At 42.1% G+C, this 27,245-nt stretch overlaps 1 protein-coding gene across 1 annotated transcript in view; it reads left to right on the top strand.

The window, feature by feature from the left end:
- Window positions 1–27,245, top strand: part of APP (amyloid beta (A4) precursor protein) — a 193,128-nt gene that overhangs the window by 94,462 nt on the left and 71,421 nt on the right. Inside the window, exons 10-14 of the mRNA XM_012730693.1 lie at window positions 1,926–2,093; window positions 4,614–4,670; window positions 16,100–16,233; window positions 21,919–21,993; window positions 23,831–23,989. Coding sequence (XP_012586147.1) covers window positions 1,926–2,093; window positions 4,614–4,670; window positions 16,100–16,233; window positions 21,919–21,993; window positions 23,831–23,989 — 593 coding nt within the window. The remainder of the gene's footprint in view (window positions 1–1,925; window positions 2,094–4,613; window positions 4,671–16,099; window positions 16,234–21,918; window positions 21,994–23,830; window positions 23,990–27,245) is intronic.

Genomic DNA, 27,245 nt, shown 5'->3' with positions numbered 1-27,245 from the left:
ACCGCGAGGCAGGATGACTTCTGTTCATGCTCCTTGGCTTAGTGTTGTGCTGTCAGGAACTACTTGAAAGCCCAGCACCAGCCTGGCAGTCTAGTTGGGATTAGCACAGCCTGAGGAAGAGATTAATGATGAATGTTATCATGACTTAGCCCATTGTATGAGCATGCACAGATGTGTGAGGGCGATATAGAGGAGGCGAAAGCCAACTGCAGCACTTACCACAGGAGAGAGAAAGACAGACCGTCCAGGTGTGGAGTCAGCTGCTGGCTGAGGGTGGCAGGGCCCCACACCTACAACTTGACTTTTAGATCTGCATTTTGGAGACTGCTTTGTCATTGCTGTGAGGTGATCTACTCCTCCAAAACCAGCTCAGCCTTTATCAGTTTGAGCGCTCTCCCTTTCGCTCTGTGGATGTGGGGTGTGGAGTACATCAGATTTCCAAAGTTGATGGGATATTTATGTCAACTAATTGTCAGGTTTTCACCCTGAAGGAGATTTCTATGTAGAAAGTCATAGAGCCCTTCATGGCTTGAGGAACATGGGATTTCTAAATAGCCGTGCTGAGCGGGATCACTTTACTGATGGATAATGTTGAACTTGATGTTCACCGACCTGGATGTTGCTTTCTGAAAGCCATTCAGAGAGCACCAAGCCGCCTCAGATAACTGTTACGGGGCATTTCTCCCACAGGGTATGTGACTTGTTCCCAATTTGAGTGCCAGCTGTCCTCCCCACTCCACCGCCCTCCCCATACATTGTTGACTTCACAGAGGTCGCAGCTTTGCCTGGATTAGAGACAGCAGTTGGAGGTGTACAGGGAAATTAACTGACTCCATCTTGTAGATCTTTGTTTTTGACTGGAGTCATTCTGTGTGCTGCTCCTACTTGGAAGCTCTCGTTATGCGTGGCTTTTATCTTTTCGAAGAGAGCTTTCCCCTGGCGTGTTAGTAAAACCAGCAAATAGCAAGACATTCACACATGCTGAAGTGGAGGTCTCCCTCGTAAGCCTAGGGAGGGCAGGACACAAACCTGAAGAGAGAATTGACGTACTTTTGCCAAAAATGGAATGTCCACGGTGGTAGTCGTCATTCTAGTCATGATAGTCGTGACAGCTTAACCAATGCAATCAGACCGGTTTCTACACTTTGAGTTAATCGGGGATCATCATTGAATCTGGGGAGGGGGGTGGAGCACGTCACCTGGTAAGATGTGTTTTTAATGTAAAACAGTGTTTGACATGGATTTACAAATCAGCGTTGGTTGACTCTTTCATTGTTTGGAAGATTATTGTCCCAGACGTGACTGTACCCCCCAAATGGTCTTTAATGAGAGGTAACATAGCCCACTGAGTCACCTTCACAAATGTCACGTGTTTTCAAATACAGTCCCTCCGAAGCCAGACCACATTCAAGGAACATTTATTTTATTCTTTGACTCCAGGCCATTGTCAGTTAAGGAAAAACGCTCAGCTGTTTGTGAGTGGTTCCCTGTTTTCCTCCCAACCACACACAACCCTTTTCCCTTGAAAGCTGACATGAGTTATTTTAAAGGGGTTTATTTTTTGATAGTGAAGAAATGTTTTGACAGCCAGACAGATGCCTTTGGTCATGTCAGATGAATCTAGAATCTAGAAGATCTGTTCACATCTAGCTGGGATCTTAGTGAGTCCAGGCAGCCTGTGCTCACGAATCTGGACGGCGCAAGCACCGCTGTGTTTTGCAGGGGTGGGTGGGGGGAGTCCGGCGAAGCCCCCCCTCCAACCCCCCTACCCCCAAGGAATTACACCCCATCAGAGCTTTGGCAAGATGCTCATGTTCTATCCAAGTCACAGGGGAAGGCTGGTGCTAAGAAAGTAGTCTGTGTTACTTGAGCGCCAGCCAGTATCTTCTCACGCTGAATGTGGTTCCCACGTCTCCTCTGACTAGAGGTGTGCTCTGAACAAGCCGAGACCGGGCCGTGCCGAGCCATGATCTCCCGCTGGTACTTTGATGCGTCGGAGGGGAAGTGCGCCCCCTTCTTTTACGGCGGATGTGGCGGCAACCGAAACAACTTTGACACAGAGGAGTACTGCATGGCGGTGTGTAGCAGCGTCAGTAAGTGGACCTTCTCCAGCCTGGACGCCTCTCTTTCTCCCCACTGACTCTGCTCTTTGTAACAGATCGGGTTTCCTGACTCTGGGGATCAGGTCTGTTGCTGCCACTAACCACGTGCCTGTCCACCTCGCTAACCGCCCCGTCGGTGTGTCCGCCAGTCTGTTCGGTCCTGTGTGCACGTGTCCGTCTTTCTCTAGTGAAGCATGGCCCTGGATGTGACTTCTGCTGGCCCCGGGAACCTGTCCTGCAACCTCTAGGGACGTTGGAGTGCTTCTCTTTAAGCCAAGCTGCAGTTGCTCTTGTCTTCTTGGCTGGTTCTGCAAAAGTGTACATGTGTGTTTGTTCTTGTTCATACGTGTTTGGGCACTTTGGGCAAACGGAAGCTACCACTGGAAAGCCCGGCTGCAGAAGCCTCGGTAGGACTACAGGGCGTATGGCTGGGATGAATAGCTTTCAGTTATGTCCTAACAGGTGCCTTTCGTGGTGGTGTGATTAAAGGGAGCACATGCACTTTCACTGAGGAGGTCGAAATGCCCAGAGCCGGGAGCTCACACAAGCAAGAACCTTTGCCATGTCTAGTTTCTTCTTCTCTTGGAAAGAGAAGAAACCCGTTGACTTAACATTAGAAGCCTGATCTAAAGCTCAGGGAACATATACCTATAAACCTTTTCTCCTGAAATTTTGCATAACTTTGGGGGATAAATTGCTGGCGCCATGATGGCCAACATGCAAGTTGAAACTTTTTCCACAGAGGTAGTACACCAGATAGGAGAGGCTTCTGTTCTGGCTAACAGACTTCCACCTTACAGTGGCTCGTTTTTTTCCAAGACTTGAATGTTTGAACTACTCAAGAAATGATTGTTCGGATTTATCAATGAAAGAGGAGACTCCCCAGTCATGTATTTATTTCTTGGGAGATGACTGCCTCTTCTCCCCTGTTCTTGTGAAAGTGACAGACACCATTTCCTGCTTGGAGTCCAGGGATTATAGAAATTGTTTTCCGGTGCGATCATAGGATTAAGCTCAACAGCAGGCCAACCCCATTCGACCTTCCACTATGAAGCCTAGCATCTCTTGGAGTGAATGGAAACCTTCACAAAGGTGGCTCCCCCTCTTTCCTGTGCCAGCACAGGTGTAAGCACTGGTAACCCCAAGGGCAGCTTTTCTGGTGCTGACTGGATCATTGCTCCTTCCAGTTCAAAAGACTCCTTTCTTCACTCTCAAACAAAGAAGTTAATTAGGTCAGGTAACCTGGAACACAATGGGGGATTCTTTTGCCTGAAGCCTCTGGAACAAAGGACTTTTGTTAGAGTGATCCTAACTGGTTTCACTGCAGGGTATACATTGGGGGGAGGGAAGTGTTCCTGGCAGATTTCTAATTTTTTTTTTCTTTCCTGAAGTTGGATTTATTTTTTTGAACATAAAGGTGTGTGTGTTTCTGTAATAAAGTGTTTTATACAAAACTGTTAGCGGTGATGAATCTGCTTTAAGAATTTAAAATGATCCCTCCTCCCCATAATGCCTCCTGCCACGCTGTGTGCACACTTTCTTCGATCAGCCGGTGAGACCCCAGCTGGGAGCTAGCAGGGATACAGGTCAGAGGGAGCCGCTGGATGTTTGTGCATGGCACACACTTGGCTGAGAGATTTTCAGAAAGTAGTTTCAGGCTTAGTTTCAGGGTTGGAAGTAACAGGATAAGTTGTTAAGAAAACAAAGGTGACAGGCTGAAGAGGAGTCTTAAGGGTGGTAGAGAGAAGCCAAGTGCAAAACATCACTGCCCTGCGAATGGGCAAATGGAGATGCCAACGTGAAGATTGGATCCATGGACGTGGCTGGGGCTTGCTATTGAGGATGCAGAATGGGCTCGAAGAGCGAGAAACTTTCAACAGGTGGAGCCTCCGTGGTGGCATGAAGGGCTAAGTCTCAGCACTGTGAAGCTATCACCAGCCACTGAAGCACGAGTTCGATCGCCGTCCTGGGGTGACTCACATGCCGCAGCAGACCTCTCCTGACTCACCCGCTGCTCCCCTCAGCAGGGTATTTCAGTAGATCTGCCTGTTCTGCTCCCCACTCAATCTGGAAAATCCTCTCACTCCCTGCACCCCTGGCCTGCACCCCAATTCTTACATGCATAAATAAGTCTTTTTAGAAAATCTTAAACAAATCAGGAGAATCATGAAAGTTTTTTTCAAATGAAATCTTTTTCCCCCAGCAAAAAAAAATTTTAAATAAGAAAGAAAAATAAAAATGTGTTAACAGACACATAAACCCTCATTTTAACAAATCTTCTTCTAACAAATACCAAGCACTCCAAGGTGGTGTTGTGGAAATACATCTTACGTTTATATGTATACTTGGAGACCAGGCTGCAGGCCAACTGTAGGATATCTGTTTAGTTTTTGTTTTGAAGTCAGTGTCTTTGTTTTCCCCTTTGAGTAGTGGAATGTGTGAGTGAGTTTCGGCCATCATTCCCATGATCCTGTTTTTGTTTTTAGTTATGTTCTTTTATTTTCTCCATAGTGTCCCAAAGTTTACTCAAGACTACCCAGGAACCTCTTCCCCAAGATGCTGTTAAACGTATGTTCCGATTGACTCGAGGGCGGGGTGGGGAAGGCACCTACCGCATGGCTGGTTGGTTACTCTAGTGGCAGCACCTTCTTTGCATGGTTTTGCTTCTTGCACTCTTGACTTCTATGAAGTATTGACTTTCACTGCCTGACTTGTAGTCTAGTCTCATGATCGGAACAACTTCAGAGCTTGGGCTGAGAGCACTGATTAAGCCTCTACTTCTGATCGGTTTCCTTCTTATTTAGTGTATGTCTGTTGGACATTGTACATGTCAGCTATTGTCAGGTTTTGTTTGGCATCACTATTTTATCACCTGAAGTTACCAACATGCCACGCTGTCCACAAGGCCGTGGGTCTGCGCGACTGCCCTGGAGTAAAGTATTTGGGGTGCACAGTGGAGCGTTATGTGTACACAGCAGTCAGTGAGATAGGTTGTAAGATAGCCTTTATGCGTTGGCAAGTAGAAGATCACCTTCAAATGTCGGCCTAGTCTCCATCCCTGGGACAAAGGTACCCAACTTCCGGTTTTACCCTGAGGTTATAGAGAAAACCTGCCATGTAGAAATACTATTTCAACTAACCTTACACTGGTTTGCAATGATTTCAATTGGCCTTTTACTCTAGCTTGGTTGAAAAATGTGATCCCAAATGAAAAATAATCATCAAGCATAAATAAAATATTGTTAATTCATTGATAGAGAGCCAGAAAAAAATCAGGAGAATCATGAAAGTTTTTTTCAAATGAAATCTTTTTTCCCCAGCAAAAAAAAAAATTAAAAATAAGAAAGAAAAATAAAAATGTGTTATCAGACACATAAACCCTCATTTTAAAATTTGCATTGTATCCACAAAATAGATTTCTCTAGTATTGAGTAAAGGATGACATGTGCCAGTGTTTCTTCTGGAAGAGCCAAAATTTCAGTTGTGACTTCGATATATAGGAAGTTAGCATTTATTTGCATTATCCTAAAAAAAAAATAGCCTCAAAATTGGTAAGCCAATTATGTTAGATATAAAGATGAATTATAGTTGGAGAATAATGTGATCTATGAAATTTCACCATAAAGTATAAAGCTCCTTTAAGGGCCCTGTAAGATTAGATTCAAGTTGCATATGACTCGTGAAGGATGTGGGTTTCCATATTTCCTATGATTGCTAGACAACATACTTGCTAAGAGCACTGAATATAAAGGACATGAGTGGACAGAAGGGCCCGTAGAAACACGAGATAATACACAGGATTAATGACACATTGAGCTGCACTGCACCGTGGCTTTCACCAGATATTTCCAGACATCATTTATTTTTCCAAGAGACACTTTGTGGACATTGTCCTCACCTCCTTTGTGTTATATCAGAAACAGTAAAACCTAAAGCGCTAGTGACTTGTCCTAAGACATCAAACACGGCAGAGCAGGAGAGAAACCTGTATCATAATGCAGCTTTGCTCCACACTCCAAGTGGCCAAGCTCTGGCACTGTTTTCCAGGTTAGAAAAATTGTGTTTGAGGCTCAGAAACACATTATGAAAGTGCAGAAAATAATGGAACACAGAGGAGGAATCTTGAAAACATTTTTTTCCCTAAATGCCATGGCGAACGCATGCATTGGTTTAATTAAGAGGCTTTCCTACCCTTATATAAAACAGTAAGTACTTTTAATTTGTTTCCTTTTTGTATTTTTCTGTTTTTATTAATTAATGCAAATGAATATCATGATGTCATGAACTTACAGTCATAAAGTATTTGCATCATTGATCCTTCCAAACAGATAATGAAACTCGTCATTTTTTTTTCTCAGTAATTTTCTTCATCTGCTTGGAGGGTGTTTGGAATGCTGACACCTTTCCATTCTAGCGGGGAGTGAAGTGATTTGGGCAGCTAAATTTTCTTGTCTCCCCACAGAGACGATTCAATCACAGCAAGTGAAGGGTTTTGCAGTGTTAGTACAAACAGACTGGGAGAAAGCATATAATTTCTAGTTATTTATAGCCTGTGAAGCTCTGCTGTCTTATTTATAGCAAAGCTACACATTTGGGTTGAAAAAGCCATGGTCATCTGGAGGTCAGATGCAGATAGCAGGATGCAGTCAGAAGAAATGAGCCAAGCCAGAAGGTGAGCCTCCCTCTGATTGGCAGTTCGGACTTGACCTTGGCTCCTTCGCCAGACATGGGCTCACTGGATGCTGCAGCTCTGTTCACAAAGGTTGTTGCTTTTACAGGGTTTTTAGTTGCTTTTAGTTGAATAACAAATGTGAAATGAGGTAGAAAAATCTCTTCAATTAGGCTGATAAAATAATACTACGCATCTGGAGAAAGTCTGCGATGGTCAGCAGTATAAGGACAATAATTACCCTATTAAGAATCCTCATTATAAGGAGGCATTTCTGGATTTTAAATCTCTATCATAAAAAACAAGTTTGAGTCCTGTTATTTTTTGTTTTGGTGCTTTGGTGTTTTGTTTTATCTCAGATAAAAACTAAACCACAGGAAGATCTAGATGGGAAGCCAAGAGCTTTCATTTATTTTATTTATAAACATAGATCCTTTAAAAAACAAAAATCCTCTCATTTTGGGATAAAGACTCTCCTGACATTCATTAATGCCTACCCATTCGCATTTAGGACGGAGCGAGTTTCCTCTGTGTGGTGTGCATGAATAAAAAATACGACATAAATATGTAATGATTAGCTTATGTTTCACCTATTGGCATTGGTATGTTGGGGTTTTTCCTACTGGGCCCCCTCAGATTGCCTCTCAAAGGTAAACAGCCCTGTTCCTTAGTGACATTTGATATCTTAGTCAACTGAGTGCACCAAACAGCATGGCCGGCAGACCATCTTTCAGTATTACAAGCAAGTTTTTTTAGCCTCAACACCACTGACAGACTGGACTGGAGGATTCATGGTTGTGAGGTTCCTCCGCCTGGTAGAGACAGCCGTCCCGGCCTCTGCCCATGGGAAGCCAGACACACTACCCTCCCTGGGAGAGCTAACAACGTCACCAGATGTTGCCAGATGTGGTCCCTGGGGGCAAAATCAGCCACTGATGAAAACCTCTGATCTAGACATCCCGCCTCAGACCTCTAACTAGCTGGGAATCAACAGGTATAGTTTCCCTACACTTGAGGGTATGCACAAGTGTTAGAATGTTAGAAGTCCCATATTCAACAGATGTTTATGAGCTTGAAGTTGTTAGCCCAGTCTCCCAGTTCTCAGTATTTTCAAATAAAAGAGAAGTTTCCATTCTGATGTTAGTATTAGTTGAGCCTCAAGCAGAGAATAAGCTAGCGAACCCTGAAAAGGCTTACACCCGTCCTTCCTGCTTTGTCTCCATTCTGGAGAGAATCAGTAGAACCGTGGGTGAGGACGACGTAGCCTCGTTACTGGGCACCTAGGATGAGACTGGAGGTCCTGTTAATGTCCACGAGTCTCTCCAGAGGCACGGGTCTGGCCTCATGAGGGTGGGAAGAAAGTAAAGGCTGATTTCCACTTGTCAAGACTCTGCCGATTCGAACCAAAAGACCATTGCCAACATCCGAGGCTGCTGCAGACACTCACAGTTCACAGACTGAAGGTAACTCACGATGCAGCCTTTGTGTGGAACGTGCCAGCTCAGCCTCAGAGCTCTTGGAGACTGTCCTCTAACACCAAGGCCGTCTAGACTTGGGTCAGATGTGAACCATTGCTGGCAGCTGCTCTTTCTACTTGTTCTTCAACTGGTGAAAGAGCAACTGTTACTTCCCCTTAGCACATTTTCTACTACTAATGCAACTATGGTATTTTTATAGACCTCCTAAGTGCTATTAAAAATAATTAAAAGCATTCAAAAGTGTGGTGGTGCATTAAATTACATGTCACATCAGTGCCAGGAAAATCTATTCGATTGATAAGTATATGAGAACACCATGTCTTTAGGATCCAGAAATGAATGGGACAAGGACAGCATTTTCCTTCAAGCTATGTTAGTGAGAAACCCTAAGATTGAAAAGAATTGATTTGTTCTGCAAAACAGCAGAAAAGAAATCTCATTTGCTCCAAACAGCCAAAGACCTTCATTACATATATGCTCTATTCCTTAGCTTAGATTAAATAGTTTATTAACCGTCAGCAAATTTTCAGTGAACAGCTAGGTAGTCAATATTTTAGGTTTTGCTGGCCATATGCCCTCTATTATAAATTCTTCCCATGGCGATTGTGATGCAAAAAGCAGTCAGAGACCAAGAAACGAATAGCCACAGGCGTGTTCCAATAAAATCAGAATTTACAAAGAGATCCAGCAGTCCACTCCTTGGTTTGCTAAAGCTACTTTCCTACCCAGGATGCACAAATGCTGAGCTATGTGTTTGGAAGGACACCAGCGAAGTGAACCAGGTGCCTCATTTTTAATCATATGAATTTCATTGCTATTATGAGACTCAAGTATGTGATACAATTAAATAACAATATAAAGTCAAATGCACAAGTATAGGGAAAAACTGCTGTAGAAGGCAAGATAAAAGGAGTTGGTTTTATTTTTAAGACCATAGAAAGGAGTTAAATCTCAGCACCATGAAGCTGTCCTCAGCCACTGCAGCACAAGTTCGATTCCCCAGCCAGGGAGCTGACCCAGATGGCGCAACAGACCTCTCCCGTCTCCCCACTGCTCTCCTCAGCAGTGGATTTCAGTTAATCTGCCTGTTCTGCTCCCCACTGTCTCTGGTGGACTTCTTACCTTGCAAACCTCTGCCCTCACCCCAGCTCTTGTATGCATAAATAAATAAAACAAATTTTTGAAAAGGACCTCCATAAAGTTTAACAGTCCCATCTGACTTGTTGTCGCAGTTTCTCAGTGGATATAGTGACGATTCAGACTTTCTGAACTCATTTGTTGAGTGTCGAACAACTCTGCCAGGCCATCCCTTTATGACCTATCACTCATGACAGTAGCTTCTGACAAATGGACAGGACAGCCATCGCTGTCCTGTGCTTGTTACCCACACACCTGCTTTACGTTCATTTTTTCTCAAGGTCACTTTAAAATTTGGATGCCTTATGCTAGCAGGCTATAGATAATTGATTTAAAAAAAAAATAAAAGCCAGTATTCATTCATTCTTTTAATGTTTATTTCACTAATTTGACCAAATTCCCATCTCACGGGTCCATTAAGACATTAAAAAAAAAAATGGAGCTAGACTAATGGTTTAAAGAGCACAGGTGACCGTTTTTCTCACCTTACACGTGCAAGGTCCATCAGTAGTGTGTTATGTTTACATGGACATAAAATAAGTGACTCAGGAAAAATAGGAGGTAAGCTTGTTTTTTTGAGAGTCTGGTGTTACTCTTGAGAATCACAAAGTTTCTTTTCACATTATGAGGAGCTCCTCTAACTTGAACTTGCTGGGGTTGGTAAATAGTTGAGTTCATTATTTTGGAATTAAACAAATGAAGAGACTTTTTGCTTCCAGTGGGGGTGGCAGCCTGCAGGCTCCATCATGTTTTGATATTAAATTTTCCCATGAAATCTTCCTTTCCAGGTTTATCTCTCACCGATATATAAATCATCCTCACTGTCACCTCTTGCGTAAATCACAGCCCTTTCAAGTGTCAGCGGTGCGGGTTTTGTGTAAGATGAGATAGTGTTTTCACGGCGAAGGCAATGACTTCTCCGGATCTTAATTTACTTACATCTGTTGTCAGTGCTGTAGACATAAATTGCCTTTCTGCTGAGAAAAGGAGACGGGCCAGATTTTTCTGGGAGAACTAACACTCGGGTGTTGACCAGATGCCAGTCACGGGCGCTGTTTGGGGAGATCCTCTACTATCTGGCTTGGGTGGAGGTGGTCACAGTTGGCTCAGGTGACAGTGAGGTTACTCCTTTCTGCATCCTGAGCCCAGTAGGAAGGTAAACTCATGTGTAGCCCTAGAAGTAGAGGAAACAGCGAAAGGAAAAGGGGCAGTTTTCATGATGTCTCTGGTTTCTGGCTCCTCTCTCTCACTACTGTCTGTACAACGGGGATGCCCTGACAGTTAAATGTGATGGTGTCTTATACCGAGGGCCTCCGGGTGGGCAAGGAGAGTGATTTCTACCTCCTTCTGCAGAGTATAGAAGTCCTCCATCCCCTCGCCCTTGTCTTAAAGTTACTGTTCTTAACACTGTAAAGTTTCCTTGGGATAGAAGCAGGGGTGGGAATGTTTCATCAGCATGTGTCCCTGAGAATGATGGGGTGTATTTTGTAACATTGGGTGCGATGCCACAAATGCTACATTTATTACTGGTTCATTAAAATAACTGTGTTTATTAATTAGCTGAAAGTAAATCTTTCTTCCACCACCAACAACAAATAATCACAGATCTCTGGCAGTTCCCTCACAAGAGATTACAGTGTAAAGTGATGTCTCCTGTCAAGTGCTAGTGCACAAATGCTAGAACTGATGAGCGCTGCACAGGAGAAGGCTTTCTCTCGCAGTATTTGGTTACCTGGGGTGGTAACAGCAGTTCCTAGTGAGAAGAAGCAAGTCTGTGCGCATCTGTGTGTGTGTGTGTCTGTGTCTGTGTCTTCTGTCTTCCCTGAGACCCCTCACTACCTCCCCATAGCATTTCCAAGTTGCCCTCATGTTTACCTTCTCTTAAAAAGCCTTTTCCTTTACTCCCGTAGTGTAATGTGTGAAACATGTCACCTCACACTCGCCAGAAAGCAGCCCACATGGCTCCTCATCGTCCTCACCTGCCTTCACAGCCTCCCGCACTCCTTCCTCTTTGCCTATAGCCTCTCTCACTACTTTCTGACTTGGTTCTTTAGCTCTGGCCACATTGGCTTTCCTCCTGGAATTTTCCAGGCATGCTCCCCTCTTAGGGCCCTAGTGCTAGAGTTTTCATCTGCCTGTCATGTTCTTCCAGCGGGTGACTAGGAAGTGGGGCTGCTGACATCAGCCTGATCCTTCTTCTCCCATCTCCTCCTCCCTCGTAAGAGATCCTCCCAACTCCTCTTAACCCTGCTCTGTTTTTCTCCATAGGATAAATCACATGCTAATAACGATGTGATTTTTCTGAGGTGGTTGTTTCTCACTCTAGAATACCAGTGCCTAAGGACAAGGGTCTGTGCCTTTTCTTGCTGGTGTCCACCTGTGGTGGGGGTGGTGATCTCGGTAGAAGGGAAGCAGATGGGATTGAACAGGCACATTCAAAGTTCCCGAGCCCTCAGACACCCTAAGCCTGAGCCTTATAGGAACACATCACTCACCCAGAACAGTGACTCCTCAGAGACAGCCAGGTGCTAGGTGTGCCTTAGAGGGTGCTTTTCTGTCGTATTGTTTCATCTGGGGTGAGACTGGACCACCCATCTTCTCTAAGAAAGGGTCTCTGTGCAGCTCTTCTTCCACACTGTTATGAAACTAAAATGAGAAGAAGCAGCAGAGAAGACTTTTTAAACTCATAATTCTATTTTTTTAAGTTTTTGTTTGAGAAATGAAAATTCGGCCACCCCTAAACGAGACACCTCCTGTAAACACTCCCGTGAGAGCTGTCTTCATCTTGCGTATTTAAAGGTGAGTTATGTGGCAGGGCACACCCCGAACCCCAAGCCCCGCCACTTACCCTACAGCTGCTCTGGCCTTTGACTGTTTTGAGGTGTCATAGCACTTTTTGAAAACATTAAGCATTTGTTCAAACCAATGACCTGAGCCCTTTAGAATGCCAGGCTGTACCAATCCATTCAATAGAATTTACAGAAGAGAAAATTGGAACTCAAAAATGAATGAGGGGAGGACTACTTGGCCATAAAAAGTAACAACCTACTGATAGACACAGTAGGACTTTGGATGAACCTCAAGGAAATCATGCTGAGTGAAAGAAGCCCATCTCAAAAAAAAAAAAGACTTACTGGTTTATTCCATTATAGAATGTTCTTGATGTTCTTGAAATGACAAAGTCATAGAGATGGAGACGGAGTGGTACTTGCCAGAGGGCAGGGAGGAGATGCCTCCGATCTTGGCTCTGGTGCTTATACCAAAAAAAAAAAAAACAAGAAAAAAAGAAAAATATGAAGAGCATCTAAAAATTTCAGGTCTTATATTTGATAACCATGCAGCTAATACTTTGGCATCGGGGAACAAAGCCTCACGGTCTAGCTGTTTAGCTTCGACTTTGAGACTAGTTTCTTGTGAACAGGTGACAGGACTCAGCCAGCTTGCTTGCCAACGCATGATGAGTGTGAATGAGTCCAAGACTGAGATCATTCACATTCACACTCCAGGGGTTTCTTCCCCTGATCCTCTCATAACCCTTCCTGTCCTGAAAGCCTCTGCCTGGAGATCATGACCAAACAGCACACAGGGAATAAAGAGAAAAAGTTGGCCACAGCTCTCCTAACAAAACTTTCTCCTCATCCTGGCCAATTCTTGTTCATCAACCCCTTTTCAGTGCTCAGATGTGTGCGTGAATTAGCCCTTCATTGCTCTAAATATTCACTTTAACCTTTTTGTGATTTACTCACTCCTAAATTCAGACTTATTTCTGTGGAGGGGGAGTGAGTGTAGTCACTCACTCTACCAACAAATGTAACAGGGTGTTTTTTCTTTCTTCTCATGTGTAAAATGAGAACAGGTTTCAAGTGCCCAGGAGAGGCCAACTGTAGGAGGCTGCTGTTATTTGACCCGTGGCCCAGTTTTAAGGAACCCCAGAGTCTCTGAACAGGATAAGCTGTGTGGTAGTAGCTTTTTGTTGTTGTTGTTTTACGATTTATTCATTTATGCATACAGAACTGGGTGCAGGGGTGCTGAGAGGCTTCACAGAGACAGAGCCGGGAGCAGAACAGGCAGATCGACGAGGTACACTGCTGAGGGGAGCAGCGGGCGGGTCAGGAGAGGTCTGCCGCGCCATGTGGGGCACCTCCAGGGATGGTGGGGATCGAACTCATGCTGAAGTGGCTTTAGCTTCTTAGTGCTGTGCTTTAACCCCCTGCGCCACCAGGGAGGGCCTCTATTTTTTTGTTCTTAATATTGTAAAGCTACATTTCAAGTTAGGCTAATAAGGTTACAGTGACTCAGATTTTGGTGCTTGTAACTGATATTTGCAAGTCATGAGAATTGGAGAACCTTGCTGCTTACAAAGTAACTTTTATCATTCCAGTTTTCCATGTTACTCAATGACACTTAAGAGCAAATGGTTATCTTGATGAATGACAAGAACCCCCAAGCATTTATACATTTTTATTTGTTCAAAATGTAAAATGTGGTTTCCCTAATTCTGTTACTCTGCAGTCCTCACTATACGGAAAGCACTCTAACTCCTTCGTTCTCATTTAAGCTGTGCCATGAACGACTAGAAAATGAATAAAACCTTGGGAAACATTTAAAATGCTAAATACCACTTCAGTTTCAAGTGGAGAAACGATGAAGTTAAAAATACTTGCATATTTATTTGCTTGAGTTTATGCAGAAAAACATTTACTTTTTTTTTAACTAAAAGAATTTTAAATGGAAAGTGATTTTTCTGTCTTACTAATGATTTGTTTTCAATAATGTCAGCCCTTTGATGGCAGGTCATGCTGAAGATTTTTTAGAAAAGTGCCCAATTCTTTTCTAGTCATTGGTGCTTCATTTTCAGAGGATGTGAAATCAAGGTGGCTGACTTCTCCTGTGACTAGCTAAACTCTGTGACTTGGAGAGGGGTAATAAACAAGGAGGAAGAAGGGTGTCAGCGTGACATTCCCAGGGTGCTACCTTTCTGCAGGGTGATAAGTGTGTGGCGTGACATCTCATCTTCTCAATGCTTTTAGTAGGTTGACGTCTTATTGCCCCTTGATAAATGAAGCAATTGGAGCATAGACTGCTTCAGTTAATTGGATCGCGGCCAGTCTTGGAAGAACAGGGAGTCAAATCATGAGGTGCCTAATTGCCAACTCCAGGTTCCTCCTTCTCCCTTTACTGCTGAAATAGCTGCACAAAATGAGGGCAGGTGTATATATATATATATGTGTGTGTGTGTGTCAACTCAGCCCTGCCATGCAATCGCATGCCATTGGAATCAGAATCCCCTCGTAGAGGAGATTTGTATGGACACACAGGTATTTTGGGAAAAAATCCAAGCCTGTGCCCTATCTTCTTTCCACTTGAAAGCGACATCTGGATAGACATCTAAGTTGCTTTTGTTTAAAAAAAAAAAATTGTCAAGTGGAGGTTCAGTTAGCAGAAATCAGAACAATTGTGTCTCTTTATAATGAAAGGTATTTTAATTCTGTAGTGAAAAATCTTCTGGTTCAAATCTTGAAAGCTTTACATAGTTAATATTGTGTATTTTTCTCGAAGGACGTATAAAAGACCTGTAACTGAGAATTTAGTTTCAAAATGAATCGTCCATAAATTCTTTCTTCTGAGTCCTTGTTGGGATATGACATCCCAAACATGATAATCAAGGAATTAGGTAAGGACAGGGAAGAAGAACAATTAAGACACAGTGACATTTGGAAAGTCATTAGAATAATCACTTAAGTTCATTTGACCTGAAAAATTATAGCAACAGCTTATCTTATTTTTTAGGTTGAACATGCTTTCTTTCAATCAATATGTTGGTTTCTTCTCATGCTGTGTATGTATGGGGGTTTTGGTTTGTTTATAATACAAGCTCATAAACACATTGAACTCTCTCTAGTAATTACTAATCTTTTGGGAAACCGCATGTAGAGACATTATAACTCACTCAACTCGTGGGTGAAGACATTTTTGCTTTATAGCGCATGCTTCAATTTTATGGGTATTTATGTTCCCACATAATATAGCAGTATATGTTGCAGGCAGTAATATTGCTTAGCCATATCCGTTGAATTCAAAATAGAAATCACTTTCTTTTTGAAAGCTGGTATAATGAAGTGGTTGACTTTTGCCAAATTGTGAAGGCAGATAGGTCCTTGTGTGATTCCAGAACTGCATTTATTGACATTTACGGAGGCATTTTTGTAGGGTTTAAAAGCCTTCTCACAAAAGATGGCTTTGTGTCAGATTATCACAAATGCATAGTATAGAATTTGCCTTTACCCTCAAGCAGTGTTACTCTGCAGCAGGCTAATTTTGAACTTTCTTCAGTTTCTGTAGGTCTCTTAAGGTGTGGCATAGGGGTTGCTATCGTTTACCCTCAAGGTTATGAAAGCTAATCTAGCACAGCATAGGAATCTGTGACAGCGTATCTGCATTAAGCATCATTTTGGGTCTATTGTGCTTGCTTTGCAAAGAATTTCCGTAGGATTCTACACTCACAACATGACTTTTAAAGAAGTTCCTTCTCTCTCCTCGTGAAAAGGAACAAAACACATCCTGACGGGCTGCGAAATGTCTGTGTTTTCTTAAACAGCACTAACATCTTGAATGTGCTGCTTTCCTAAGTTCCTTGCCCTGGAAAAGATGGATTTCATGGAAACGACCGATGGTCTGCTCCTCTCTCAAACCTTCTTCCCTCTGCTTTCTAGTTCCCACCACCGCAGCCAGCACACCCGACGCGGTTGACAAGTACCTCGAGACTCCTGGGGATGAGAACGAGCATGCCCACTTCCAGAAAGCCAAAGAGAGGCTGGAGGCCAAACACCGAGAGAGAATGTCCCAGGTAAATGAGCCCTCCCATCCTTCAGTCCCGCACAGAGGGGAGGTCAGGGAAGTTGGGATGGGGCGTTGTCTCGAGGGGTCCCAGGGGCCCTGACTGGGGGGTCCTAAATGTGGGGAAGAGGTTAATTGTATCCAGATCTTCAGCTTTAAATGTGGCATGCGAGAGAATGATGGAGGGTTTTTTATTTTGTCTTGTTGAGCATGCTACCTGAGAAAGATCCAGGCTTAGTAAGTGTATTAGGGTTTTCTCCATGCTTTTATCTTTATTTTATTTATTTTCTCATTTTTAATAGAAGTAACCTGGGAAGTATAGCATGTGTTCAGTGTGCTTCATTGATTTTTTTTAAAGCACAAATTAAATTATGTTTACAACATTTGTAGTACTTTTATTACTCTGTGTTTAGGCAACCGAACCATCCTGTTGTAAATTAAAATAATTTTTTTGGTATGGAAGAATATCCATATATTAAGTGCCAGACTATTATTGAACCAGTTATGATAACCTGGATATTATAACTTTTTACAATATATAACAGTTACTTTAACCGGCTTATTATAATTTTGGATCAAGGCTCACTTGCTCCTAGTACAGTGCTCTTTCACAACACTGACCGACAAATCCTGATTTTTCCCTTTAGAGCACATTTCTTATGAAACAAATGAAAAATTACCTGCATCCAAAACATGGATACTCTGATAATACCTATTGAAGTTTAAGTAGTAAATATTATCTCTGCTTTGTCAAGATCTAGTACTGGATGTTTAATTTATTAGTTAGATACAGAAAATGTGTGCCCTTTCTCAGAATCTGTATTCATTCATTCATTCAACAAATATGTATCCAGCACTAACTAAATTGTTGGCCACTGTTCTAACAATCTGCACACTTAAGAATCAAAGTGAAAATTCAGTAGTCAGATTTAAGGAACCATAAATGAGTACAGGAAGACCTCAGGTTAAAGTCAACCATCCTTAAATGTTAATATTCTGCAGTAAATACCAGCAGGTATCTGTAACTTTTGTCACAGATAGTACAAATGTTTAATAAGTCTCATGATAGACCTATTAAAGATTCCTGTGTGTACCTGCCACCTATGCGTTAAGATCCTAGTTCTTCACAAGACTGATTTAATCATACCTTGTTATTTTCTAATGAATTCACATCTGGGACACTCCCCCACTCTCAGCGCAAGCCAATTCCTAGTTGGTCTTCCACATACAAACCCGCCAGTCTTAAACATATAGTTCTCACCTTCCTTCTTTATCAGGCATTTAGACTTTGGGTCACTATCTACCTGCCCTACTCACCCCAAGGCAATAAGATGGGGATAGCAAAAACTAGGGCTAGCCACGAGGCTCTAGGGCCCAGCCAAATTGCTAAAGACAGCCGTTCCTAAGCCCACTCGGTCTGCTTACCCAGCCTTGCCCATCCCATCCCATAAGGCACAACCAAGACCTTCACCCCTGTTTACCCTCACTCACTCCCTGCTCCTGACCCCCACCCCCACCCCCATGCTCCTCCATATGCCCCACAAAGCGTCTGTGGTATAAAGTGCCCCCCCATCCCCCTTTTGGGAACCAGCGGTCATCTTCTGGTCTGTTGGCCTCATCAGACCTGAATAATAATAATAGAATCAGTATTTTAGAACATGGAACCACTAATGTATCTAGAAAATTGCAATGCAATTATTTTTTCTTTAAAGATGAATGGCCGTAATACTTGATCCACTTTGGAATAGTATACTATCTGTGGACTGTACAAGCTGTGACATATAAATATGTAGTTCTGGGCCCTCCCTGGTGGCGCAGCGGGTAAAAGCACAGCACTGAGAAGCTTAAGCCACTCCCCCATGAGTTCGATTCCCGCCTGCCCCGGAGGAGACCACATGGCGTGGCAGACCTCTCCTGATCCGCCCGCTGCTCCCCTCAGCAGTGTGCTTCATCAGTCGGCCTGTTCTGCTCCCCACTCTGTCTCTGGTGAATCCTCTCACCCTCTGCATCTCTGGTCTGTACCCCAGCTCTATATGAATAAATAAATAAATCTTTAAAAAAAAATATGCAGTTCTACTTGTTCCCTGTAATGAACCATCAAAGTGAACTTGAATGCCAGCTAGAACGGAATAATGAGGGGACTAGAAAGGTTCCAGCTAAAGCCAATTCTTTCGAAAGACAGGGTTTTCATTTGGAAAGTTAGAAACTGAGACGTGATCACTGAGGTGACTGAATGAGGTGTACACATTGTTCAGATGTACACCTGAAGCCTGCAGTGTTACAATGCGATGCTACTTTGACTTGAAAAAACAAAGCAAGCAAACCAGCCTTAAGCCATACTCCCTGCGCCTGAAATGATGGCCTTTAAACAGAAATCCTAGCTCACTTCTCTTTGAAGCTTTCAGGGACTCCCAGTGCCCTCAAAATCCATTTCTGGGAAAATGCTTCCCAAAAAAGGATGAACAGAAATACACAGAGTACTGGCATTTTCGGTGCCCACTCCTGAACCCCAATTCCTGCCCCTGCTGCCCACTCAGCTGCTACCATCTTCTCGTCGGTGGAAATGAACTGTCATTCTGTTCCCGCTCAGCACAGCCTCAGCTCCCCCAGGCTGCCCTGCTCCCAGTTCTGGCTTCTGGAAATGCCCTTCCGCGCTCCTTCAAGTCATAAATCTCACCTTAAATCCCACTTGAGCCCTTTTGTATTTACTCCCACATTTGTCATTTGGTATGTGTGTCTTATCTTTTGGGCCATAAAAAGATTTGTCATCTTTTCATCCTTGCAAGGTTATATAAGACACTGCATTTCCACCTTGAATCCATATCAATATTCATTATTAGGGGAAAAAAATACCAATTATAAATTGTCCCCCATATTTTCAGTCATTCTGATCCTATCAAGAAAGTTAAGACTGGAGGCTTCAGATGTTATAGGATTCTCTCCTAGAATAGTAACTTGACTTTATTGTAACACATTTACTTAAACTGCTTTAGTCCCTATCAGTTTTGGTAGATTTCTTAATCTTTTAGTCATTAACCATATCTGTGGTAATTTAATGTTAGCTGGAAATGCTTTTCTGAAGCAGAGAATTTGTTGTCTGTTCCAGCCAGTGGTCTTAGCAAAGTGAAATACCTGAGATCAACATTTATCATCATAATCTGTGATACTGAATTCTGGGGACTGTTTGACTTTGAACTTGCCTGCTTCTTAAATCTCTGTGAATTAGTTGTTATTTTCTCTACATGACAACAGCCAGTTCTTTGAAAAGCCATAAATCCAGTGATACTAACACTTCCATGGATACAGTAGGAAATTGCTTTATAAGAATATATGGAGTAACCATGAAGTCCAGATCTTGGATCCATTTTCAGACTTTAAAAATGATTTTTATTGCAGTTTTTGCTATTACTTGTTGTCTCACACATACGGAGGATTTGGGGGGTTTGCTTTTGTAGGTTATGATAACTCTAACTTGTAGATTTCTGTGGCTCTGATGTGAATAGTATCTGGCCACTTTAAAACTCTGAATACTGGATACGTGCCTTTATTATTAAGAATTTACAGTTTTCATATATCCTTAGTATGCAGTTATTGGGAACTTAGTCTTTTTCTAAGTGTGGTATTTTAAGATAAGCATCACTGTCTTAGGGATTTTTGCCCTGAACCCTGTTACTGAACATAGGTAAACTGAGCTCACCTTTTGGATTTGCCATTTTATAAATACAGATTGTGCCACAGAGGACAAAGGTCTTGAGAGTCACAAGCAGTGGGTGAAGCAGGAGAGGTCTGCTGTGTCATGTGCATTAGTTCCCTGGCTGGGGATTGAACTCAAGCCATCGTGGTGGGCCTTTGAGGTAGTAGCACTGAGACTTAACCCCTAGGGCACCAGGAAGACCCTCCCCCCATGTCTTAATTATAATGGGCAGTACTGGCATGAATTAGGAGTAACTATATCTTTTCCTATTAGAGTTGAAAAATCAAAATTGGATTTCATTCGTGTTGTAAAGCTTATTACAGTTCATCAGCTAAATAAAATCTTTTTCACTGTTCTACAGATTACCTAACTCAAAGCTGAAAAAGCCAGGTTCTGAAGGTACAAGGTGAAATAATACAAATGTAAATGTAATGCAGCAATCAGAGTTCACATTCCAATAAGACATTTGGCTTTCCTCAAACTAATTTTCAACTCCCTTGCCTAAAGAATTCACGGTAGCATATGCCTCTCTGAACATTCCCAAACAGGAAATTGAAATATTCTCATTGCAAGTCTTATCTCATCTCTAAATCACAAGTAGTCTTCAGTGACACACTCCACCCCCAACTAAAGGTGCCCTTCATTATCTCCAGATAGCAAAGCAGGTGGGGCCTTGAGCTTCTTTTCTCGTGAATTCTGTTCTTGGACAATGCAGTGAGCTCTGTCTGTGAGATTATTTTTATATGCTATTTAAATGTCATAGGAAATTCAACTCCATCCTATTTTCAGTGTAATTCCATGAAAACTACATGGCAAAGCTAGTCTTTTATTCAACAAGTTAAAGCATCTTAATTAAGAATCCATGTGATGATTGAAATGGCATTATCTCATAGAAATTATCAACAGTTTTTTGTTTCACATTTTTCTCTCTGCAGTCTTTCTTGGCAAGCCTCAAGGAGGTCATATAAATCCATTCCTTAGGGATACTAATAAATAACACTCTTAGAGTACAGAAGTCAACTTCTCCGTGCTTATAGGATCCACAGAGTATGCAAGCTCACGGCTGTCAACACACATTTGCTTCCTTGACCTTTCTGTTCTGTATTTTCCTAGCTCAGGTAGAAGTTACCCTTACAAAACTCTCCTTGACAATAAATGGCATACTTAAAAGAGAAAAGGCAGCAGTGGCAAGAATCTAACAACATTTTCTTTCAACAGCCACACTTCTCCTCTTTGCATGTAGACCAGTAAATATACTTGTCTCAAGGAAACCTGGGTAAACTTGAAGGATAAGAGAGGGAAGTTTTATTTTCCTATAAAACAGATTAGCCTCTTTTGAAATTAACATTACTTACCAAGCATGCCTTTTTTGCTATATTGGAAACATTATAATGTTTACTCTCTTGGAATTTCTAGAGGGAGTGAGAATGTTATTTGCTGTTCATGGCGAGCAAAACAGATGGCTCATCAGTCCTTCAGTGGAGTGGATCTTAGGATTTCTGACAACAGAATAGTGTCTTTTCCGTTTATGTATGCCTTTTCCCCTCGTATTTTTTTTGCAGACTATACAGTTTGAAATTTTATGACTTGCTTTCACAAGTCTAAAATCAGTAGATTCAGTATCACATTGAAAATCTTGCTCAGGAAGAAATATATGCCTTTTATGAATCATCAACGTTTATATACATCAAGTAAAGTGATTTGCTGTCATTTCTCAGGAAAAGAAAAGAGAGCACCTTGGGTTCCAAGAGCCACATTCCTGCAATAAGTGGGAACATTTATTTTTCATACGGTGCTATGATTGATTACTTACATCCCAGCAGGAAGTCAACCATTGAGATGGGAATGGAATGTGATGTGTGTGTGTGTGTGTGTGTGTGTGAATTTGTATGTGTGTTTAGAATGACAAAAAAAGAAGAAAAATAGTAATTTCACCTTATTTCGTCTGTTTTTGGAAGATGACCTGATGACTTTAAATTCAAATGTATTTTAATTTTGTAGGTCATGAGAGAATGGGAAGAGGCAGAACGCCAAGCAAAGAACTTGCCAAAAGCTGATAAGAAAGCAGTTATCCAGGTAAAGCCTGAGTGCATCTTCTTCCAAACAGGGGATCCCGGCCACCCCCTTCTGCGAGACTTATCATCCTCCCATCAAATTAGACCATTCTGAATTTTATCATTCAGTAATTGAACTCCTTAAACTCTGCCTCATATTAGCTCCCAGTTAGCTCAAGTTATAATTACTGCCATAAAACTCATCTTGCCATTTACAGTCTATATTTACCAATGCTACATCTTTTTGGTTGCCATAATCTACTATTTCCCTGGCAAAAACTTTGTGAGAATTTATCTTGTCGACTAAAACCCTCTCATAATTCCCTTAAGTAAATGGCAAGATCATCATGGTCATTTCCTTGTTTTTCCCCCTTTATGATCTGGAGCTAGACCAATATTACTTTTTTCTTTTTTTTTTTTCTTTTTTTTTAAGTTTTTGTTGAAGTGACATTGGCTTAAGCCATTGTATAGGTTTCAGGCTCACAGAACCATAATCTGACATCTATATATGCCACATTAGTGTCATCCCCAAAAGCCCTTTCTGCCCTCCATCTTCAGTCCACGTCACCTACCCTAACTCCTCTCCATTGTGGTGACCGCCATTGTGTTTATCATCAGACAATTCTTTTTGTTTTGTTTTACTGGTTCATTTGCTTTGTTACTTTCAGTAAGAGGTGGGTGCTTTTAACAAGCAATATAATGTACGCTTAAAGGTATCCTATGTTATCTTCAGTTAAATCAGTCTTTAGGAACCATATAAAATAATAATTTCCAGTTAGAAATTAGGCTTGGGGAAAGGGGTGTAGGTAAGGGAGATAACCTTAAATAATATGCTGATTGAGTCAAAATCAGCTATGGGGATAGCTATGAAACTTTTGAATAAAATAGAATGTGCCTGGCCCTCCCTGGTGGCGTCGCCGGTTAAAGCACAGCACTAAGAAGCTAAAGGCACTTCAGCACGAGTTCAAACCCTGCCCCGGAGGTGACCGCCTGGCGCGGCAGACCTCTCCTGACTCTCCCGCTGCTCCCCTTAGCAGTATACTTCGTCAGTCGGCCTGTTCTGCTCCCCACTCTGTCTCTGGTGAATCCTCTCACCACACCTGCACCTCTGGCCTGTACCCCAGCTCTGTATGTATAAATAAATAAATCTTAAAAAAAAAAAAAAAGAATATGCCAGCCCTTTTTCATATTATTTATTTATTTTCTTGCATCATTCTATATTTTTGTACAATGTTTGACTTCTCTCCTCATAGAATCCCCTAATTTTCTTACCACCACGACATCTGTGAACCCTCGTTACAGTCCCAGTCCCTGGGTTCTTCTTTCCCCTATTCTGATCCTTCTGACCCCTGCTGTGTGCCTCACATCTGTGGTCTGCCTGCAAGTTTTGTCTTTTACCTGACACATTGATCAGTCCCCCTGTATCTACTGTGTAAATGGAACCATCTGATATCTTTTTCCTTCTGTCGTATTTCATTTAGCATTATCCCTTCCAGCTCCATCCATGCTGCTGCAAATGGCATGGGTTTATCTTTTTCATTGCTGAGTAGTATTCCTTTGTGTGTATCAACCATCTCTTCTTGATCCATTTGCAGTGTTTAGGTTATTTTCCTCTCTTAGCTGTTGGAAACAGTGCTGCGGTGAACACAGGAACATAGGTTTCCTTTGGAATTAGTGTTCTAGTCCTTGGGGTAAATTCCTAGGAGTGTAGTCACTGGATCATATGGTTGCTCCATTTTGAGTGTTTTGAAGATCCTCAACACAGCTTTCCCTGGGGTTCCCTTTGTTATAAGACAGGGTTAGCTGTCCTCTTCTACTGGTTGATTTTCCAGCTCACACACTTGTGTTTATCCCGACAGCACTTCCAGGAGAAAGTGGAGTCTCTGGAGCAGGAAGCAGCCAATGAGAGACAGCAGTTGGTGGAGACACACATGGCCAGGGTGGAGGCCATGCTCAACGACCGCCGTCGCCTGGCTCTGGAGAACTACATCACCGCCCTGCAGGCTGTCCCCCCTCGGGTAGGTGCCCAGCAGCTTCAGGCCTCAGCACGGACAGCCAGCTTGGGGCACTGGGCGCTGAAGGCCATGAGGGGGCAATCTAGAAAAAAGCTGTGAGCATGTTATTCACAGCTTTGTCCCCTGTTGGTTTAATATTGAAGTTTAAAAGGTCCCTGGAGACTATGTGATGGCACATGGGTGATTTAGTGATGGAAGCCCACAGGGATTACAACTGCGATGGAAAATGCACAAAATGATGTAAAACTAAATCCCTGGAGCCAGAGGTGACCTTCCTAAGTGAAAAAAGTAGGAGAGTAAGAGATAGTTGTTGGGTTTCACTTGTCTGTGGAAAATCAGTAACTGCAGAACATACACTGGGAACGCAGAGCAGAAACAATTCTTAAGACTGTGAGAAAAGTACCGGTTATCTGAGGGAAGCAGAAGACATTGACAGGCAGTTTCATGGAGCATGAGTGAAGTGTGTGCACATGTAGAGGTGTGAGTGTGTAACCCAAAGTGAAACAGGTAGGCAGATAATTAACAGCTAAGTAAACAATTGACAAATATAATGACAGTCAGGAGCAGCTAAATCAGCCTCCTCACTGCTGACTAGGGATTCCCTCACCCCAGAAAATCCACAGGAAGGTCTCAGCCCCACACACCCAGGCAGGGGAATCAGCCAGGCTTCTGAGAGACTCGGGGTGCAAGACCTGACTTGATGTTCCTGAAGTGGTGAAAACTCACATTTGGTAAAGTGAAGAACTGGAAGGATTTCAGGCATAGCCCGGCCACCTTCTCATCACCCTGTAGGTGATGGAACTGAGGTCTGGAACAATGGAAATTTGGTAGACTTACAAGAAATTGTGACGGACAACAAGAAATAGAACCCACTCATGCTTGCTGCTCACAGCAGTAGCTGCTTTAGGAGGCTAGTTTGTGGTTTTCGGGTGTAGAATGCCAAGAAAGGCTTACTAAGCAAGACAGTTACAAATTTCCTCAGCAATGCTCTGTGAGTGCCTGCTTGGCGTGAGGTACATTCTGTGTACACATCCTGTTCACTTCTCTCCGTGTAGAATGAGGATTTTGAAATCTGTCTCTAGAGTGGGTCAGTCTTTTTCTCTCAGTGCTAGCTGGCTTTCTGTCTGTATTCTAAGTACATCAATATACTCTGTTTTTAAATACATAATTACTCCAGGTAAATATGTCCTCTGAGCCTCTTGGGACATGTTTTGCTGTGAAATCTATTTTGCCTAATGTTAATAAAGATACTCCAGTTTTCTTTAGATTACTGTTACCATAGTATATTGTTTCCCATCCTTATACTTTTATTTAACCTGACTTTATATTGGAAGTGCATTTCTTATATAGTTGAGTCTCATCTTTTAGTTGAGAAGACCCTATACATTGGATGACATTACTGATATGGTTATGTCTAAATTTGCCATCTTGTTATTTGTCCTATCTCTGTTCCCTTATTTTTTCGTCTTACTTGAGTTTTTTATGGTTCTATTTTATCTCCTTTGCTGTTGTTTTAGCTATGGCTCTTTATTTTGTTATTTTTTAAGATTGATTTTATTTATGTATACAAGAACTAGGGTACAGATCAGAGGTGCGGGGGGGGGGGGTGAGAGGATTCCGCAGAGACAGAGTGGGGAGCAGAACAGGTGGATCTACAGAAATGCACTGCTGAGGGGAGCAGCAGCAAGTGAGACAGGAAAGGTCTGCTGCACATTGAGGCTCAAACTCATGCTGCAGTGGTTTCGATGGCTTGATAGTGCTGACACTTAATCCCTTGTGCCACCAGGAGAGCCCCCTTTATTTTGTTATTTTAATGGTTACTATAAGATTTATAGAAATTATTTTAACTATTCACACTATTATACCAGTTCAATTAATATTATATAAGTTTACTTACTATCAACATTACTTACACCTTTCTACTGTTAGATAGGTAGTATTTACTCATTGTATGAGTTCACATGATTTTATGTCACTATTAACAGTACAAGAACATTGCCATTAAAGTGAACTCCATTTTCCCTCTCCTAGTCTGGGAGCTGTTGTCATACTTTTTCCATACTGTATGACAATTATTTTTCCTTAGACAGTCAATGATCTTTAAAGATTTTTTTTTTTCATTAATAAAATGCTATTACCCTTTTTGGTGTCATTCCATATATAGATCCATCTGGAATGGTTTTCCTTCTGAGCAAAGGACTTAAAAATATCGGTAGCCTGGCAATGAGTACTTTTTCTTGGGTCTGTCTGAAAATATCTTTATTTCACCTTTGATTTTGAAATGCACTGTTTTTGCTAAGTATGGAACCCCAGGATGTAGTGTTTGTTGTGTGTTTTTTGTTTTTTGTTTTTTTCTTGCTCCTACGTTAAAGATGTTACTTCATTGTTTTCTTAAAAGGATGATGATATCACCCTAGTCTTTATGACTCTGTAAATACTGTCTCTTTATCTATTTGCTTTCAAGATTTTTCTCTTTCACTCACTTTGAGCAAATTGGAATAATGTGCCATGGTATATCTCAATTCCCATTTATTCTACCTTGCTGATTTTCAACTCATACATGTAGTTTTCATACCTAGATGTCCAATTTGGGCTTTATTTCTTTTTTAATATCTTCTGTATTTTTCCTCAACTTTTTGAACCAATGAAAGGTGCTATGTCGAGTAACCTTTAATGGCTTTGGCTGCTGCTGCTAACATCTGTGTCAACTTTGGGTAACTTTTGATTGATTTTCCTTTATTACATTGGTATTGTCCTGCATTATGCCACACCTGGTAATGTTTTCTTGGCTATCAAGCATTGTGAATTTTATTTTGCTGAGTTTTGGGGAATTTTGTATGGCTCAGAATGTTCTTGAGCTTTTGTTCTGCTATGTAGTTAAATTACTTGGAAACTGGTACTGTTAGGTTTAGGTTTTTAAATCCTCTAGGTTGAATCAGAGTAGTTACCAGCCTGTGACCAGTTATTCCACACTGCTGAGGCAAGATCCTTCTGAATAGCCTACCATGAAAGTTGAATTCTCCCATGTGGATGTCGGGAACAAGCTTTATTCATGGCTCTGCATGAAATAATCCTTTTAAATGAAATTTCCCTGCCGCCTCAGTTAGTTTCTTTCACACTTATGTGCCTGGCACTCCTCAGCTACATTCTCTTGCCATCTCCAGATCTTTGTATTCTCTTTCTGATAAGCCCTTTCTCTCATGACTTATGTGAACTTCCAGCTGCCACTCTCTCCAGACTCTCCAGACTCTCGTTTCAC

The sequence above is a fragment of the Condylura cristata genome, unplaced genomic scaffold (genome assembly GCF_000260355.1).
Source record: "Condylura cristata isolate star-nosed mole 26May11 unplaced genomic scaffold, ConCri1.0 scaffold00003, whole genome shotgun sequence".
Classification (NCBI taxonomy): domain Eukaryota; kingdom Metazoa; phylum Chordata; class Mammalia; order Eulipotyphla; family Talpidae; genus Condylura; species Condylura cristata.
Note: the sequence above shows the minus strand (reverse complement) of the source record. Positions and strands in the feature narration are given on the sequence as shown.